General features: G+C 52.0%; 2 protein-coding genes across 6 annotated transcripts; both read left to right on the forward strand.

The window, feature by feature from the left end:
• The first annotated feature begins 372 nt into the window (after nt 1-372).
• Nucleotides 373-11,415, forward strand: RNF31 (ring finger protein 31). Of its 3 annotated transcripts, none has more exons than XM_066344511.1 (21): nt 373-1,035; nt 1,122-1,268; nt 1,400-1,555; nt 1,781-1,849; nt 1,942-2,017; nt 2,248-2,425; nt 3,241-3,628; nt 3,803-4,093; nt 4,364-4,612; nt 4,731-4,916; nt 5,024-5,230; nt 7,868-8,041; nt 8,124-8,222; nt 8,312-8,401; nt 8,979-9,093; nt 9,208-9,326; nt 9,597-9,710; nt 9,859-9,916; nt 10,650-10,746; nt 11,003-11,171; nt 11,280-11,415. In XM_066344511.1, exons 1-21 carry the CDS (start codon nt 844-846, stop codon nt 11,331-11,333), a joined length of 3,228 nt encoding a protein of 1,075 aa, XP_066200608.1. In that variant the 5' UTR covers nt 373-843; the 3' UTR covers nt 11,334-11,415. The 3 variants fall into 3 exon arrangements, with proteins under 3 accessions (XP_066200608.1, XP_066200609.1, XP_066200610.1); XM_066344512.1 differs by having other exon boundaries at nt 3,806-4,093; XM_066344513.1 differs by having other exon boundaries at nt 373-894.
• Nucleotides 11,416-11,566: 151 nt separating this feature from the next.
• Nucleotides 11,567-17,174, forward strand: IRF9 (interferon regulatory factor 9). Of its 3 annotated transcripts, none has more exons than XM_066344514.1 (10): nt 11,567-12,079; nt 12,866-13,046; nt 13,702-13,885; nt 14,106-14,236; nt 14,318-14,447; nt 14,547-14,615; nt 15,250-15,591; nt 15,678-15,869; nt 16,466-16,581; nt 16,722-17,174. In XM_066344514.1, exons 2-10 carry the CDS (start codon nt 12,867-12,869, stop codon nt 16,845-16,847), a joined length of 1,470 nt encoding a protein of 489 aa, XP_066200611.1. In that variant the 5' UTR covers nt 11,567-12,079; nt 12,866; the 3' UTR covers nt 16,848-17,174. The 3 variants fall into 3 exon arrangements, with proteins under 3 accessions (XP_066200611.1, XP_066200612.1, XP_066200613.1); XM_066344515.1 differs by having other exon boundaries at nt 15,681-15,869; XM_066344516.1 differs by lacking the exon at nt 15,678-15,869.
• Nucleotides 17,175-19,032: the final 1,858 nt, after the last annotated feature.

Below are 19,032 nucleotides of genomic sequence, written 5' to 3' on the forward strand. Positions count from 1 at the left end.
GGGGCTGTCTGAGGGAGGGACTAGGGCGAGTAGCACCTCGGAGACTGCACGGAGGCAGTCCCTCCCGAGAAGGGGCGGGGCTTACAGGAAGTTAAGAGTTGGGGTGAGGTTGGAGAGTGGTGGAGTTCCTCCTAGAAAGCGCGACTGTGAGGAGAGGCCGGAGAGGGATCACAGCGTGGAGAGTAGTAGGAAGGAGAGCCTGGGGCCGAGATGGGCTAGCAGGCTCTGAAAGAGATTTGGTACGGGGCGATCCCAGGCTTCAAGACCGACTGGAGAAGGGGCAGGACTCGCTTGATCCGGGCACATGCTGGCCAAAGTCAAGTAGCGGCAGAGTGGGACTTTCGCGGTGGGGACTGGAACAAGGTCTGCGGGTCAGGATAGAGAGGAAGGCTTTGAGGGAAATAAGTAGCCCGGCTCCTCTGGCTATCCGAAAAGGGGCGGACCACCCTGGAGGAAGGCGGAGTATAGTTCTAAAACCAGGCGAAAAGCAGAGTGGCTTTAAGAACCAGGGACCTTCTACCCTCTTATTGGCTGGAACCACCCTTATTTGGCCACGCCCTACGATATCCTGACCCCACCCCTGCTCTCTCCTAATCTTAAACCCCTCCCCTTCCTCTGAAACTGGGTGGCAGTCCCTCCCTTTATCCTAGCACTTCCTGTTCCCGACTAACCCTGTGGGCATTCGGGGCCAAAGAGTGGCAGTAGTCTGAGTGACCTGAGGACGCTGCGGGCACTGGGTCGGGCCGTGAGGTCAGACCAGGCGGGAGGGGCGGCCGGAGGGCTGCACGCAGCCCGTGCCGCGTCCCGGCGGGGCGCGGGGCTGGGACTGAGTGCTGTCTTGGGATGCCGGGGAAAGAGGAGGAGCGGGCCTTCCTGGCGGCCCGCGAGGAGCTGGTGAGCGCCCTAAGGAGGGATTCTGGGCAGGTTTTTTCCCTGGAGCAGCTCCGGCCGCTACTGGCCACCTCTCTGCCGCCAGCCGCCCGCTACCTGCAGCTGGACGCCGCACGCCTGGTCCGCTGCAATGCTCACGGGGAGGTGAGGCCTGGCTCCGCTGGGGAGAGGGACTGAGAACTTGAGCCCGGGGTGAGGCTCACAGCTGTCTGCTCTGTGACTCCTTTCAGCCCCGAAACTACCTCAGCACCCTCTCCACGGCTTTGAACATCCTGGAAAAATATGGACGCAACCTCCTCAGCCCTCAGAGACCCCGATACTGGCGCGGGGTCAAGTTTAATAACCCCGTCTTTCGAAGTACGGTGGATGCTGTGCAGGTGAAGCCCTTGGAGCCCCTTATGGGAGAAAGGAACTTGGCCTGGGCTGAGGGTTGGCTAGAAGGGGCTTCAGGCTGTGCAGATTGGGAAGGGAGCCTGCTGGGTGGTGACTGATTGTGAACGTGCGGCAGGGGGGACGGGATGTACTGCGATTGTATGGCTACACAGAGGAGCAGCCGGATGGGTTGAGCTTCCCTGAAGGGCAAGAGGATCCCGATGAGCACCAAGTTGCTACTGTCACTTTGGAAGTACTGTTACTTCGGACTGAGCTCAGTCTGCTGTTACAGGTGAGGTGTCTCTGGTCCTGAGGACTTACACACTGAGCCTGGGAAGCTTAGCCTAATGCCAAAACCAGTCTAGGGATTCCCATGCGGCTAAAGCACGGGCATAGTCCCCACAGAAGCCTGAGAGCTCCCCTTACTGTTCCTCCTGTGAATGTTGGGGGACCAGGACTCAGAGGGAGAGCCTTGTTCTAGGGCTGTAGGTGGGAACTCTTTTTATCTTGTTTGCAGAATACTCACCCAAGACAGCCAGCACTGGAGCAGCTACTGAAAGACAATGTTGAAGAGGATGCAAGGAAGGCAGGAATGGGGCTTTGGGAACCGGTGAACGAAGGGAACAGGAGTTGGGCGACTTCCCAAACCCTTGCCCATTCCCTGCCCTTTTTCTTCAGATGCTGCAGCTCTCAGAGTTTGCCCCCTTACTGAGAGAGATTGCTCCTGGCCCCCTCACCACACCCTGTGCCCCAGGTATTATTGGTCCTATGTTGGGAGGGGGTGGTTGGTAGACCATATTGATGGAAATTTGTGGCCCTTCTGTGTTATCTTGGTTATTTGCTTTTTTTCTTTTCAGAGATTAAAATGGTTTCCTTGAGTCAAGATATGTTGAAAAGTAATCTGTGACTAGTCCCCCTCCCCAGCACATTCAGCTGTAACCTGGTCTTTTTCAGAAAGATGTTCTGTTCTTTCTTATTCTCCAGGCTCCACTCCTGGTCCCTGTTTCTTCTGTGGCTCTGCCCCAGGCACACTGCACTGCTCAACCTGTAAACAGGCCTTGTGCCCAACCTGTGATTGCCTGTTCCACGGGCACCCATCCCGTGCCCATCACCACCGCGAGACCTTGCCCTGGGCCTCCCAGGCTGCCCACTTGACCCCTAGGTGAGAGGCTTTCTCTTCTGAGAGGACTGAAATTGAAAGGACTTAAAATTATTTGAATATCTTCTCTGTACTACATTCTGTGCTAACCACTGTTTTATAGAGAGTAGGCAGCTAGTTACTGCCCTCCAAGAGATCACAGACATACATATCAAGCAAGTACCAGTCACAAGATAAAGTAACATGGTGTGGAAATAGGTAATAGAAGGATGCAGCCTAATCTGAAGGATCAGCTCAATCAGGCACCTAGAATGGGTCAGGTCCTATTTAGGGATGTCTACCAGCAACATGTAAACTTTTTTTTTTTTACAGAGACAGAGAGAGAGTCAGAGAGAGGGACAGATGGGGACAGACAGACAGGAACGGAGAAAGATGAGAAGCATCAATCATCAGTTTTTTGTTGCGACACCTTAGTTGTTCATTGATTGCTTTCTCATATGTGCCTTGACCGTGGACCTTCAGCAGACCGAGTGACCCCTTGCTCGAGCCAGCAACCTTGGGTCCAAGCTGGTGAGCTTTGCTCAAGCCAGATGAGCCCGTGCTCAAGCTGCCGACCTTGGAGTCTCGAACCTGGGTCCTCCACATCCCAGTTCGACACTCTATGTACTGCGCCACCGCCTGGTCAGGCAAGATGTAAACTTTTAAGCTATCATATAAGTGTTGAACAAGCTGTGGGTAGGGGAGTATTCCAGACAGAGAGAAGAAAACATGCAAAGGCAACAGCCATGTGTCATCATGCAGGGAATGAGGGACGTCCAGGGTGATGGACCGGGCTCCAAGGCCCATCTCAGCAGGCCATGTCTGCTTTTCTATTACAGCTTACCTGCTTCAGCTACACCCCGGCCCCAGGTAACCTCCCTGCCGGCCCTTGGAGACAGTTGTCTTTCGCCCCCTGATCCTGCGAGTGCCCGTCTGCCCTGGCAGTGTGCTGCCTGTGCCATGCTAAATGAATCTTGGGCAGTGCTCTGTGTGGCCTGTGATCGGCCCAGGGGCTGTAAGGGGTTAGGGCTGGAGATTGAAGGTCCCCAAGGAGCTGGGGGCCTAGAACCTGAACTTGCACGGGGTCACTGGGCCTGCCAGAGCTGCACCTTTGAGAACGAGACAGCGGCTGTGCTATGTGCCATATGTGAACGACCTCGGCTGGCTCAGCCTCCTAGCTTGGTGGTGGATTCTCAGGATGCAGGTATTTGCCTGCAAACCCTTCAGGTAATCTGTTCCTGACCTTCCCAGCTCTTTATTTGCACCTGTTACTGTAAGCCATTTTCTACCTCCTCATCCCCTGTTTTCCTTCAGTTTCCCCATGTCTTCCAACCAGCTCCCTATATTTCCATCTTGAGCCTAAGCCAACCTTCAGTGGGATAATTCTTTTTGCCTTCCCAGCAGGGAGATACTTTGCGCTCCTCTGCCCAGACTCCAGTCTGGTACTGTATTCACTGTACCTTCTGCAACTCGGGCCCTGGTTGGGTGTGTGCTATGTGCAACCGGACCAGCAGCCCCATCCCAGTAAAACAAGCCTCCCAGCCCAATGCCAGCTCTTTGGAAAAGCAGCGTCTCGAGCCAGGGCCTCCACGACGCCTCAGTGCCTCCTTTCCCAGTTCCTGTGGGGACCCTGAAAAGCAGCGCCAAGACAAGATGCGGGAAGAAGGTCTTCAGCTAGTGATCAAGATCCGGGTGAGGGTTTGGACCTGGGATGAGGTGGGGCTGAGCTGGTGGGGAAAGGGAGAGGCTGCAATAAAAATAATATGAATTCTTATAAATCTGGTCATTGTTAGCCACAGCTACCTGCTACTGAACACTTTCCACATGACGGGTGTCATGCTTTGCCCTGCTCATATGATCATAGTCTGAGCTCAACCACTGTCAGCATTTCGGTTCATGCTGAGGTTGGATGGAGCCCACCCTTCCTAATCGGTCCTCTGCGTGTGTGGGATTATGCCTTAGGAAGGGGAAGCCGCAGGCACCAGTCCGGAGGAGGTCTTCTCAGCTCTACAGTACTCCGGCACTGAAGTGCCCTTGCAGTGGTTGCGCTCAGAGCTGCCCTATGTGCTGGAAATGGTGGCGGAGCTGGCTGGACAACAGGACTCGGGGCTGGGTGCCTTTTCCTGTCAGGAGGCCCAGAAAGCCTGGCTAGACCGTCATGGCAATCTTGATGAAGCTGTGGAAGAGTGTGTGAGGGCCCGGCGGCAGAAGGTACTAGCTGTGCTAGAGGTGGGACAGGGTTAAGAATTGTTGGTCACAGAGCCTCTCATATTCTCTCCTTTGCTTGCTTTTTCCCTCTCTATTCCTTCTCTCCACTCCCAACTTTCAGGTGCAGGAGCTCCGATCCCTGGGCTTTGGGCCTGAGGAGGGGTCTCTTCAAGCACTGTTCCAACATGGAGGTGATGTGTCACGGGCCCTGACTGAGTTACAGCGCCAGCGCCTCGAGCCCTTCCATCAGCGCCTGTGGGACAGTGGCCCAGAGCCCACCCCTTCATGGGACAGTCCAGATAAGCAGGTGCTGGAAGGAGGTGTAGTCACATAGAGGGACAGAGGGAAGTCTGAAGGGTGGGAGCCTTAGGTCTGACAGCCACTTCTTCCCTTTCCACCTGAATCCTATTGCAGAGCCTGGTCAGGCGCCTTTTGGCCGTCTATGCACTCCCCAGCTGGGGCCGGGCGGAGCTAGCGCTGTCACTGCTGCAGGAGACACCCAGGAACTATGAATTGGGGGATGTGGTAGAAGCTGTGAGGCAGAGCCAGGACCGAGCTTTTCTGCGCCGCTTGCTCGCCCAGGAGTGTGCTGTGTGTGGTTGGGCCCTGCCCCGCAACCGGGTAAGCTTCTCCCACTGAACCTGGCCTTAGAATGACTATTTCCTTTAGACCCCCCCACTCCACTCCAGCCCACCTCTGTCCTGTCTTTTGCTCTACAGTTTCTCTGAGAGCTTCTAGGAAGAGGAGGGTAAAAATAGCCTTCTTCCCACAACCCCCATTTCTTTTTATTTTATTTTTTTTTATTTTTTTAATTCATTTTAGAGAGGAGAGGGAGAGACAGAGAGAGAGAGAGGAGAGACAGAGAGAGAAGGGGGGAGGAGCTGGAAGCATCAACTCCCATATGTGCCTTGACCAGGCAAGCCCAGGGTTTCAAACCGGCGACCTCAGCATTTCCAGGTCGACGCTTTATCCACTGCGCCACCACAGGTCAGGCAACCCCCATTTCTTAATGTTCTATTATGGAAATTTTTAAACATACAATGGTAGAGAAAACTGTGTAGCAAATTCCCTCCTCCACCCTCTACTATGTACTCATCACCAGGCATCACTAATTATATAGGTGGATGGCCAATCTTTATTTCACCTCCACACACAGAATTATTTTGAAGCAAATCTCAGGTATCACGTGGTTTATCTGCTAATATTTCAGTATGTATTTTTTTTAAGTGACAGGAGGGGAGATAGACAGACTCCCGCAAGTACCCCAACCAGGAACTACCCAGGACCCTCTCTGGGCCCGGCTCACAATCGAGCTAATTTTAGCACATGAGGCTGACGGTCTGGGGCCACCTGTGCTATCCTCAGCACCTCGCCATGCTTGACCCACTGGCTATGGGAGAGAAAGAGGGAGAGAAGGAGCAAAGGGAGGAGGAGAGAAGCAGATGGTCTCTTCTCTTGTATACCCTGACCGGGGATCGAACCCGGGATGTCCATATGCAGGGCTGACACTCTCCGCTGAGCTACTGGCCATGGCCTCAGTGTGTATTTCTAAAAGATAGAACTCTTGGAAAACATAGCCATACATGTCACAACCAAAAAGTTAACAGTAATTCTTTAATGTCATCATCAAATCTGAATTTGGTAAGAACAGGCCCCTCTTATCTCCTGAGCCCCCACTTATTCTAGGTCAAAATGGCAGTTCTTTGGCCAAATACAGTTCACTTTAGTTAGGCTAGCCTTTTAAGATTTTATTTATTGATTTTTTTTTAAATTTTTTTTATTTATTCATTTTAGAGAGGAGAGGGAGAGACAGAGAGAGAGAGAGAGAGAGAGGAGAGGGGAAGGAGCTGGAAGCATCAACTCCCATATGTGCCTTGACCAGGCAAGCCCAGGGTTTCGAACCGGCGACCTCAGCATTTCCAGGTCGACGCTTTATCCACTGCGCCACCACAGACAAGACTATTTATTGATTTTATAGAGAGAGGAGGGTGGAGGGATGAGAAGTAGTTTCTTCACTCTAGCTGTTCATTGGTTGCTTCTCATATATTCCTTGACCTGGCAAGCCCAGGGTTTTGAACCAGCGACCTCACCAATCCAGGTTGGTGCTCTATCCACTGCACCACCACAGACCAAGCATGTTTTGTTTTTATTTTTTTTTAAAATAATTGTAAGTATACATATACTGCTCACAAAAATTTTATCACTTTATATGAAGTGATAAAATATCTCCTAATTTTTGTGAGCAGTATATTTGTATATACATATAAAATAATTGTAGATTCACAAGAAGTTGTAAAAACAGTAAAGTCCAATGTGTAATTCACCCACCTTCCCCCCATGGTGACTTCTTGTATAATTATAGTTCAATATGAAGACCAAGAAGTAGACATGGATACAATGTTAGCTAGACTACAAACCTAGTTTTTTTTTTACATGAATGTGTATGTGTGTGTTTTTATGCTGTTTTATTCCATGAGGAGATTCATGTAACCGCCACCACAATCAAGATACTTACTCTTGCATCACCACAAAGTAACTCCCTCATGCTACTCGTTTATATCTTTATATATACAACTTTTTCCCTTTCTCCTGTCACCTAGTCTATTCTCTATCTCTTTGTCATTTCAAGATTGTGTGTTTGCTTTTATTTATTTATTAAAAAAAAATTTTTTTTTGAGAGACAGAGAGAGGGACAGATAGGGACAAGCAGACCGGAAGGGAGAGAGATGAGAAGCATCAATTCTTTGTTACAGCACCTTAGTTGTTCATTGATTGCTTTCTTATATGTGCCTTGACCGGGGGTGGGGGGCCAACAGGAGAGCCAGTGACCCCTTGCTCAAGCCAGCGACCTTGGGCTTCAAGCCAGTGACCTTTGGGCTCAAGCTAGTGACCATCGGGTTATGTCTATGATCCCATGCTCAAGCTGGTGACCTCGGGGTTTCGAACCTGGTCCTCCGGATCCCAGTCCAACGCTATATCCACTGCACCATCGCTTGGTCAGGCTATGTGTTTGCTTTTAATTGAATGTGAATATCTATAGAAGGCTTTCTTCCATTTATCTCTTACTATTACTGTATCTGTTTCCTCCACCTGATGATCTTCATGCATTTAGGTTGCTTACCTGGCACTTGTTGGCATTAGAGGTTGCTGCTCCTACCCACTTGTTAATTAATGATTCCTCAGTGAACATCTGGCAATTGCCCCTTCCCCAGCTGGCAGCTGTGGCTATGACCCCTTCTCTCCCTGCTCGCCCTCTAGATGCAGTCCCTGACTTCCTGTGAGTGCACCATCTGTCCCGACTGCTTCCGCCAGCACTTCACCATCGCCTTGAAGGAGAAGCACATCACTGACATGGTGTGCCCCGCCTGTGGCCGCCCCGACCTCACCGATGACACGCAGTTGCTCAGCTACTTCTCCACTCTTGACATCCAGGTACTGCAGTCTCTGGCACTCGGGTGCCCTGGGCTTTGAACAGGAACCCTGCCCACCCACCACTTCCACATTATGTCCCCAGCTTCGAGAGAGCCTAGAGCCAGATGCCTATGCCCTGTTCCATAAGAAGCTGACTGAGGGTGTGCTCATGCGGGACCCCAAGTTCTTGTGGTGTGCCCAGGTAAGTGGCTCGCCCAGAGAAGCTGACTGGAGGGGAAGGGCATGGTCCCAGGTCAGGCCTTAGATAGCTTTATGCTCTTGCATCCACAGTGCTCCTTTGGCTTCATATACGAGCGTGAGCAGCTAGAGGCAACATGTCCCCAATGTCACCAGACCTTCTGTGTGCGCTGTAAGCGCCAGGTGAGGCACATCCATCCTTCCAGAAATACATGCTGAACTCCTGACAGGTACTCTGTTGGACTTGGGTATGCTGGGGAATAGAACAGACATGAGCTCTGGGCCCAAAGTGCTTACAGACTATTCGGAGAGAGAGGGAGGGAGGGAGGGAGATGGAGGAGAGAAGAAAGGAAGGCTGAGAGGGGAAGAAGGAGGAAAGGGGAGGACAGGTAAAGGGAGGGAGGGAGGGAAGGAGGAAAGGAAAAGAAGTAAGGGAGGGCCTGACCATGTGATGGCCCAGTAGATAGAGCATTGACCTGGGACACTGAGGTCCCAGGTTTGAAACCCCAAAGTCACCAGCTTGAGTGTGGGTTCATCTGGCTTCAGCATCATCTGGCTTCAGCATAGGCTCATGTGCTGGTGAATATATGGCAGTGTGAGGGAACGAAAGCACCAAGGCAGGCCCCTCAATTTGGAATTAGAGCAAATGGTGGATGGCAATGCTATAAACTAAGCCAGGGACCACTACATATGAGTGGAGGGGCCAGCAAGGAGGACCGAGGATGGAGCTTTCATGTAACTCTTGCTTTCCTTCTGGCAGTGGGAGGAGCAGCACCGGGGCCGGAGCTGTGAGGATTTCCAGAACTGGAAACGCACCAATGACCCAGAATACCAGGCCCAGGGCCTGGCAATGTACCTTCAGGAAAATGGCATTGGTAAGGCTTACCCACTAGGCCTAATTGCCAAATAATCTTTTGTTGCCATCGGCTCTTTTCCTGAGGGCTTCAAGGAGCAGTGGCAGCCCTAGCCCTGACCTGCTGTCCCTGCAGACTGCCCCAAGTGCAAATTCTCATATGCGCTGGCCCGAGGAGGCTGCATGCACTTTCACTGCACCCAGTGCCGCCACCAGTTCTGCAGTGGATGCTACAATGCTTTTTACGCCAAGAATGTGAGCCCAGGAAATGGGGATGGAGGGGATAGAAGGGCAGAGGGCTGACATTGGGTGTGAGGGGCAGAAGCTACTGAGGAGCCGTCCAGGGGAAAAGAAGCAGAGGCTGGGTGGGGTGTAAATTATCTCTCTCTGTCCCCCTTTCCCTCTGCTTGCTCCAGACCCTCCAGTGTCTCCTCTCCCCCACCCTTACACCCCTCACGCAGGGGTTCCTGAGAGGCCAGGACCCCAACAGTCCAACTTCCCCTCTCCCATCTGGGTTTCCACCAGAAATGTCCAGACCCTAACTGCAGGGTGAAAAAGTCCCTGCACGGACACCATCCCCGAGACTGCCTCTTCTACCTGCGGGATTGGCCTGCTCCCCGGCTCCAGAAGCTGCTACAGGTGAGGGCGGCCCGACCTGGCTGGGTTGGTAGTTACCCAGGAAAGGGGGCCGGGCCCAGGGTAGCAAGAAGGAAGGAGCTTAGTCCTGGGAAATCCAGTGGGCTGGCATCAAGGAGAGTCTAACACCCACTCCTCTACCCCTTCTCAGGACAATAACATCATGTTCAACACAGAGCCCCCAGCAGGGGCCCGAGCAGTTCCTGGAGGTGAGTGCTGGCTAAGCCTTGGAGAAGGCGGAGAGGGGGCTGGGTGCCCACTGTGCAGTGGGTAAAGGGGCGGCTTGGGTCTGGGGTCAAACCTGAGCTGAAGACTCATCCTGTGTTGACTTGGGTGCCAGTTGGTGAGTTGATTTCCCTGAGCCTTGTTTCTTCCTCTGTAAAATAGGGGTAATATTCACCTTGCAGTTCAGCTATTTTACAGGAGGCCAGGTGAAAGCATCTGGCACCCTGATACTTTCTTCTCTCATTCCCAAAGGATAATGATTCATTAGTTTAATGAGTATTTAGTGAAACTTGCCAGTTGCACTGTCTTAGGTTCCAGGGGAGCAACAGAAAAATGTTACATATAGCTCTAATATATCCCACTTCTTACTATCTAGACAGAATAAGACCTTCACGGAATAAGTTATGCAAAGGCTAAGTCACAGAAGTGCTGTCTCTGGGAGTATGTGATTATGGGGCCACAGCCAGCTTGGATGAAGCAGGGACAGCAGGGTCCCTGCTTCTGTATCAGAGCTAGTCTACCACTACAGCATCTCGAAGTACCTCTCCCCGACCTCCCTCCACCCCCACTATTAGAGCAGGGGCCTAACAGTCCCCCAGCCCCTCCCTGAAGCTGCCTCCCTTGCTTCCATTCCAGTTCTATTAGGGCATGGTTTTCAGTGGCCTCTTCCCAGCAAAGACCCTTACCCATAGGTGGCCTTCCTGCCCTTACCCATAGGTGGCTGCCGAGTGATGGAGCAGAAGGAGGTTCCTGATGGACTCCGGGACGAAGCTTGTGGCAAGGAGACTCCAGCTGGCTATGCAGGCCTCTGCCAGTAAGTGCCAGGCAGAAAAGCATGATGTTTGTGAGAAGGACAGGAGCCCTGAGGGTATGCCCAGGCAGGAAAGTGGGTCTCTGGCAAGGGCCTGGATAGGTAGTAGCAAGCAATGTGCACAGTTTGGCATGTCTACACAGCCGAGGGTTGTCAATCTTTTTTGTCCAAGTATGCCAGTGTCCAGCAAGGTGCTTGGTGAACTCAATTTATATTAGCTGAACAGAAGAACAAATATCCTACCCTTTCATCTCCCCAGGGCACACTACAAAGAGTATCTTGTAAGCCTCATCAATGCCCACTCACTGGACCCAGCCACTCTGTATGAGGTGGAGGAGCTGGAGACGGCTGCAGAGCGCTACCTGCATGTGCGTCCGCAGCCACTGGCTGGGGAGGATGCTGCTGCCTACCACACCCGCTTGTTACAGGTGAGGCTTCCCCCCAGCCTCGCCTCTGACCCTGTGCTCTGGAAGCTCCCTGTCCAGCCTGTCTGAGCTTCAGGCTTCCAGGATCATCACCTCTTTATCTCTCTGCAGAAGCTGATGGAAGAGGTACCCCTGGGACAGAGTATCTCCCGCAGGAGGAAATAGCCGAGGGCAGGGTCCTGATAAGGATCCCACGGCCCTACTCCCTCAGGAACAGCTCCAGCACCAATAAAGAGGCATCTCCTTGCCCAGGCTTCTTGGTGGTCCTTCCTGGCCCCGTCATCTGGGGGCATCAGGGAAAGAGGGGGGTGAACAGAGCTTTGCTGAAAGGTACTCCTACACCTCACCATCTGACCCTCCCTGGACCAAGACCAGCAAGGAATTGACACCATGGATGACAAAGAGAGGTCCTCCTCATCCAGCCACCTGGCCTGGGCTGACTTCTTCCTTCCTTGCCTCCCTTCTTTCATCAAATCAGCTAATATTTGAGGTCACCTAGTAGGTGCTCAGCAGGCACCATGGGGGAACATAGTTGCTTAGGTGGTGCAGAGCTCTTCAGAGCCCTGGGACAAGACTCCAGCACACTGGCCTGCCTGGGGAAGCAGAAGTGTCAAGGAGATGGTTGAACACGTGCAAGGAGTCTCTGAGGGAGGGAGGATAAGCCTGAGCTGGATGGTTCCTCCTGCATCTGAGATTCCAACAGTGAGATTCGCAGATGCTGATTCCCCCTGGTGGCCATCCATTGCCATGCAACTCAGACCACGTGATTTCAGGGAAACGGGCCCTCCCAGGAGCAGAACTGAAACTTAGGGCGGGGACTGTAGAAACAGGGCGGAGTTAGGAGGAAGCTCCCTAGGCAAGAGCCGAGCTGAGGTCAGCTGTGCTCTAGGACAGCCTGCACGGCCGCTCAGGTAAGATCAGCCAAGAATTGGTGGCAACCTGGGTATAAGGGTGGAAAGTCCTGCCAGACTGGAGGAGGGTGCGGTTTCCTGGGGGCCCCTCTGCTCGGCTGAAGGATAGACTGAAGGCCTATAAGCCAGGAAGTAGGAGATTGGCCTGTGTGAGAGATTGACCAGGGTCTGTGGCCCAACTCTTACAGGCAAAGTCCAGGAGGACCTGCTGCTGGGTTGTTCAGGGAAGAAGGCTGATGGTTCCAGTTCACTTAACCCTGTTTGTTTTCTTGCTTTCTGGCCCTGCCTACTACTGCCACAGCTCCGCCCCTGCCCCACCTACCCCTGGGTCAAGGGAAGGGGAGGGCTGGGGGTCAGAGGTTGTGGGGGAAGTAGGTGAAGAACGTTGGTGAGGCATCTCAGAAGCAGATACTGCCTCTGCAAGGGTTTGAGCATCTAGACTGGGCCTCTTACCAGTAACACCACCAAGGAAATTCTCTCTTCCAAACAATAAATTTCTGAAAAGTCTTAAAATTAAGACCAGTGCCTAAGATTTCCTTGTTTCCTTTCAGATGTTATTGCTTGGGGTGTTCAAAAGAATCCAATTTTTTTTTTTTTTTGTAGTTGCCAGAAATGGCAGAAGCAAAACTTTGGCCTCAGATAATGTTGAGATATGTCTAGAGAAAAAGATGAATGGGTTCTCTGAGAGCCCTTGCTAAACAACCCAAATGGCCAGGACTTCAGCAGATGTTCCCTCCTAAAGGGTTGTTTGGTTTTACTTATGCTGCCTGCTGCTCTTATTCCCAGGATGGCGTCAGGCAGGGCACGCTGCACTCGAAAGCTCCGGAACTGGGTGGTGGAACAAGTGGAGAGTGGACAGTTCCCAGGGGTGTGCTGGGAAGATGCAGCTAAGACCATGTTCCGAATTCCCTGGAAGCATGCAGGCAAGCAGGACTTTCGGGAGGACCAAGATGCTGCCTTCTTCAAGGTCAGTGGTAGTCAACCTGGTCCCTACTGCCCACTAGTGGGCCTTCTAGCTTTCATGGTGGGTGGTAGGGGAGCAACCAAAGTATAAATAAAAAGATAGATTTAACTATAGTAAGTTGTTTTATAAAGATTTATTCTGCCAAACTTAGCGAAAATCTGACATAAAGTATTTGGTAAGTAATTATTATTATATGCTTTAACTTGCTGTAACTCTGCTTTATAAATTTCATAAAGTAAAGTTACTTCCCTACTTTATAAATCACCATTACTGTGGAACTGGTGGGCGGTTAGAAAATTTTACTACTGAGATACAAAAGTGGGTGGTAGGTATAAAAAGGTTGACTATCCCTGCTCAAGGAAGGGCCTGGGAACCGGCCCCACCCTCGAAGTGAGGGATAGAGTCGATACTGATAGGGGTTGTGTCAGCCTGGGTGCCAGATAAAGAGATTAGAGGGTTGAAGCAGCTACATAAATTTTAGAACTCAGTGAAAAATGAAAATGCAAAAATTAGGATTTCAAGATGGCAGCAGCTGAGTATAAACCCAGCACAGGCCTTTCTATGCAAGTGCTTAGGCCACACATCTGTGAAGCTGGCCCGGGTGGTGTGTCAGCTGCAGTCCATCATAACATGCTGCCTCTCTTCATTTGTTTCCCAGGCCTGGGCAATATTTAAGGGAAAGTACAAGGAGGGGGACATGGAAGGCCCCGCTATCTGGAAGACTCGTCTGCGCTGTGCTCTCAACAAGAGTCCTGAATTTGAGGAGGTTCCTGAGAATAGCCATAGGGATGGGGCTGAGCCCTACAAGGTGTATCGGCTGCTGCCACCAGGAACCCTCTCTGGTGAGGTTCCTTTGCCCAACACTCCTAGAATAGGCAGACTGGGGAGGAGGATGGAGGTGAGCCTCCTGGGAGGGTGTTGGGACTCAATCCAGGCCGCTTGGTCAGGGCTCTACCTTGGGGAGCTACTACCAGGTTCCTCTGGCCAGTCCTGCTCCTCCTTTCACTGCCTCCTATCTCCCCTACCCTCTGACCTTGCTCTCTCTCTCTCAACATTCCATAGCCTCACCAGCAACCCAGAAATCACCATCAAAGAGACACCACAGCTCTGTGTTGCCTGAGAGGGAGGAGAGGGAAGCTACCACAAAGAACGGGACATGTAGTTCCTCCTTGCTCCAGGACTCCCTCAACAACGTAAGAGATGGGGAGGGAACTGGGTGGGCAGGACAGTCAATAACTATGGGGAAAAGGGCCAACAATAGATACTATCAACAGGAGATTGTAGAAGCCAATGGGGGAGCAGGCCATTCAGACTTTGGGAGCAGCAGCAGTGGCAGTGGCAGCGGCGGTGGGAGCAGTAGCAGCAGCAGCAGCAGCGGCGGCAACAGTCCTGAGCCTCGTGAAGGTACCACCTCCCCTGCCTCTTGTTATCCCCCATGCCCCTCTGCCTGTCCCATAGACTCCCCAGTCCCACTCTAAATGACATGCCTCTTCTCCCTTCCAGTTTCAGACACAAACGAAGCCCCTTTCCAAGATCAGTTGTCTCTGGAGCTTCTGCCTCCTCCAGACTCAGGTACTTAGTGTGTCTGACTCACCTCTGCTCCCTGTTCCCATGGATCAACTTCCTGTGGTCTGCATGCATTACCTAATCTGTCAGGGCTTGCAGCAACCTGGGCTCACCTTACCCAGACAGAGGCACTGGTATCTAGATAGTGCACCTGGCCAGACCCAGACTTCAAACACCTTGCTTCTTAGAAATACCCCCATTGCATTCTGTTCCCTGGAAATTCACTTTGAGACATTGATTTTATGGATTAAGCAAAGAAGGTCCCGAATTTCAGAGACCTTCTGGTAAACTGTAAGACCCTGAGCATTTAGCCTTGAGGCCCCAGGGGGAAGCTGTGTACTAGTACTCTCCTGAGTGATAGGAAAGTCTGCCAGGAAGCCCCGTGTGAGGGTGAGGGCAGTGAGGAAGAGGAGGGAGGGTGCCCTCTCTGGCCTCAACAGGTATAGCTGGTGCTCCTCTCCACAGCCTGCCTTGTCCGCCCTAACGCTTGTTTGGCTTTCCTGTCTGGGCCTTGTCCCTCAGCAGCAAAATGAGGATGTTGGATTTGCAAGGAGCCCCTCTGTGTTTCCCAGAGCCCTGTGCTGACCAGTGGACCCTTGGGGAAAGACACTTGGAGCAGTTAGTCACTCTCTGTTCGCAGACTACTCGCTGCTGCTCACCTTTATCTACAATGGACGTGTAGTGGGTGAGGCCCAGGTGCAGAGCCTGGACTGCCGCCTTGTGGCTGAGCCCTCCAGCTCCCAGTGCAGCATGGAGCAGGTGGTATTTCCCAAGCCTGGCCCAGAAGAGGCTACCCAGCGCCTGTTGAGCCAGCTGGAGAGAGGTGTCCTGGTGGCCAGCAACTCCCGAGGTCTCTTCGTGCAGCGCCTTTGCCCTGTCCCAATCTCCTGCAGCGCGCCCCACACCCTGACTGGTCCAGGCCCACATATGCTGCCCAGCAACGAGTGTGTGGAGCTCTTCAGAACCACCTACTTCTGCAGAGGTAAGGTTGCTGCAGCCTAGCACCTGAGCCTCTACCCCCGCCTGTAGTGCCCCCTGGGCCCTGCCCACACCCTGTGCTCCCTCCAGCAGATCCACCATCCCAGCCCGAGCATGGCACCCTGCACTTGGCTGGGTGCATATCCTGTGAGGCCCTCTGCTCAGCCTTGGCAGTGCCTGGCAGCCCTCCTTCCACAGTCCGTGCCACGGAAGATGAGGCTCAGGTCGAGTCCAGCACAAGAGTGTCACAGCTCAGAGAGCACCATCACATGGAAGCACACAGTCAGTAGTCATGGCCCGCCTCCCACATACACCCCGGCACACACACACCCCATGTCAGGAGAGCTGGTGCATGTCGCACATCCTGGCACTCCAGGTTGCCCCTCTCCCATCCATACTCGGAATTCTACTTCCGGCCTCCATTCACCTCTAAACCTGGCTTTGAGAGTAGGGGCCAGGACACAGAGCATGGTGTTCCCAGGGCCATGGGTTCCCTAGTCTAGGGAGGATAATATAAGCAGCAACCAGTGTAGGCACATCTGTGGCAGCAGCTGGGCCGCTGAGAGGACTCCAGACTCTCCCAGCAGAAAGCATGTCAGGTTGTGTACTAATCGGCTACTGCTAAATACTTCCTCTGGAGGAAGGAGTACTTTTCCTGACTGTGCATGGGGGCTAACCACACAGTTCCTTGCATCTCTCCTGGCACGAGACAGCAGCCTTGTGGCCCTGCAGCTCCTGCTCTGGCCTGGCTTTCCAGGTGGCCCTGCTGCCAACTCTCTTCATTACGGGTACCTGCCATTTCCCTCCCTCCCTCCCTGCCTGCCTGTGGCCCTCTCCCTTCTCTTCTTTCTTCCAGCCTTTGACCCTTTCTCTTTCAGACTTGGAGAGGTACTTCCGGGGCCTGGGCCCCCCACCCCAGTTCCAGGTGACACTGAATTTCTTAGAAGAGGACCCTAGCCCCAGCCACACTCCACAGAGTCTCATCTCAGTGCAGGTGAGTTCAGGGCAGGGTAAGAATAGCTGCCTTTGCGGAGGAGAGGGTTCCAGGAGGAGATGGTGCCTTCCGGGGTGGGCTGGGAGTAGTGGCCACCCTTACTGGGCTCTTGATACCCTCTTCCCCCTCTCCTGGCACAGATGGAGCAGGCCTTTGCCCGAAATTTGCTGGAGACTCCAGAGGACCTGGCAGCCACTCTGTCCCTGGTGCAGAGCCTGGGGGACCTATCTTCCTCCTCTCCGCTCTATTCTCCCTGTTTCCTTTGAAGGGGACTCATTCTGCACACTATTGACCTGCCTCTCTTCGGTGATAGTTCTCGGGGGTTCCCTGTGATTGTTATGTCTTTGAACTCCTCATCATGGCTAGTTTTTATTTGTTCTCTTTTGTTTTGTTTTTTTGTTTGTTTTTTTTTTGTTTTTTTTTATTTCTGAGATATACCCTCTTTTATCTCTGAAGAACTGAACTGGGAAAGTCCACATGGTATGAACTCAGGGGCACCATTCCCTCTTCCCCCAACCCTGAAGCCAAGCACTTTATATTTTCTTCTTAAATCTTCAGTAAGGATTTAAAATAAAAATTTATTGGAAAAGGAATCAGTGTCTGATTTGTTATGAGAACAAGGTAGCAGGGGTCACAGGGAGATAACAGAGATGTACTTGAGAGGAGGCACTTGGGCTCTCTTCCTGCTGACATCTCTCCACGCAAAGGTTCTGGTGAGGAAGCAGTCTGGCACTGCAGGTTTTGGTCCTGGCTCTCTGTACCGTCTACACAACCAAGATTAGGGTCAGGGTCAGTCACCAAGATGGGCACTGAGCCTACAGCCAGTAAAGCCTCCAACTTCCCATGGGAAGGTCTGGGCTCCACAGTGCTTTACTAGAGGCATCTGATTTGGGCCTTCCCAACAGCCCTGGGACTCCTAGACTGGGAGGTCTGAATGAACAGAACTTGAAGGTGGCCTGACACCCTGGGCTAGAGGCCCTGGGGCCTGCTGGGAGGGGAAATCAGGGAAGAGTTGCTGAACCTTCTGTGCCTGGGGCAGATTAGGCCCTGGTGTCTCTTCTCCCAGCATATGGTACCCTGTCACCCCCACTGAAGGGTACTCCCAAATTGGTTTCCTCACCTGAGCCCCACAAAAGACAATTTGGCCTAGACTGCCATGTCACCAATACTGTAAGCTGAGATTTGAGGGGCCCAAAAGAGCTTACTCTCCTCTCCCTCACCCATGTTTATTTTGCCACCAAACTGGATTTCTTCTCACTAGGCCACCTGTCATCCCTCCTCTCTGTACACTCAATTCCAGCAGAATAGCTAAGATCTAAGTCACCACTTACCTGATTGCCATGGCCTCCAGCTTCCCCCTTCCTGTATGTGGCACCGGATTAGGGGAGAAGGGGTCTCCCAGACAGACTCCCTTCCTGTCATGTCACCCTTACAAGCTTTCAGTAGCACGTGTATCACCTACACTATCATATCTAGACAACTAGATCCTCGAGGATCTTCTCGCTGTCACTCAACAAAATTAAGTGCTATTTTTGAGCCTTTCTTCTCATTAGTCTTTTCCATCATCCTCCAGGAAACTAAACAGGCATCTGCACTAGCAGTGAAGAAACCAGATGCCGAGTACACAGGTACACAGGTGCCCTGCTGTGTCCTTGATATGCAGAAATGCCTCCTGGATTTTTGTTCTTGCTACCTCTGACTTACATTTGCTTTTGTACCCCACACCCAACTCCATCAGCAAGTCCTATCATTATGCCTTCAAGAGCTATCCAGAATCTGAGGGCTTCTCTTAGCTTCCACCACCCCCCTTTGGAATAAGTCACCATCGTCTCTCACACCTCTTCCTGCTTCCTTCCACACCTTATTTTCTGCTTTAACTCTTGTCCACCTTTAGCCTGTTCTCAACACACTGGAGATCCTCTTAACCCTTTGAGTAATAAGAACATTCATGTATGTCCTCGTGCCTCCTGACCGTCCAGAGTACGATCGTACATGTGTCAGGCAACATTAAAAAAAGGCAAATATATGTTCTTGTTACCATAAATTGGTTATCAAACAAACATGATTTTAAGTTAATAAAACTGGAACTAGGAACTAATTTCATTTTTTGAAACCCACTCCCAGGGGTCAGTGGGCATGAAAAAACTCACTACTCAAAGGGTTAACACCTACGTCTCATATGTCATTTCTCTGCTCAAAACCCTCCATTGGCTCTCAACTCAGATTAAAAGACCAAATCCTTACAATGGCCTCCACGGTCCTTGCGATGTGACCACTAGCCTCCTCTCTAACCACACCTCTTGCCATTCTTCTCCTCAGTCACTTTGTTTCAGGCTCCTTGAACCCACCAAACACATTTCTGCTTCAGGACCTTTACACCTGCTAGTTCTTTTGTCTAAAATATTCTTCCTTCAGGTAGGCACATGACTTGCCCCCTCTCTTCCCTGAGCA

This window comes from Saccopteryx leptura, chromosome 6 (assembly GCF_036850995.1).
Source record: "Saccopteryx leptura isolate mSacLep1 chromosome 6, mSacLep1_pri_phased_curated, whole genome shotgun sequence".
Lineage (NCBI taxonomy): Eukaryota > Metazoa > Chordata > Mammalia > Chiroptera > Emballonuridae > Saccopteryx > Saccopteryx leptura.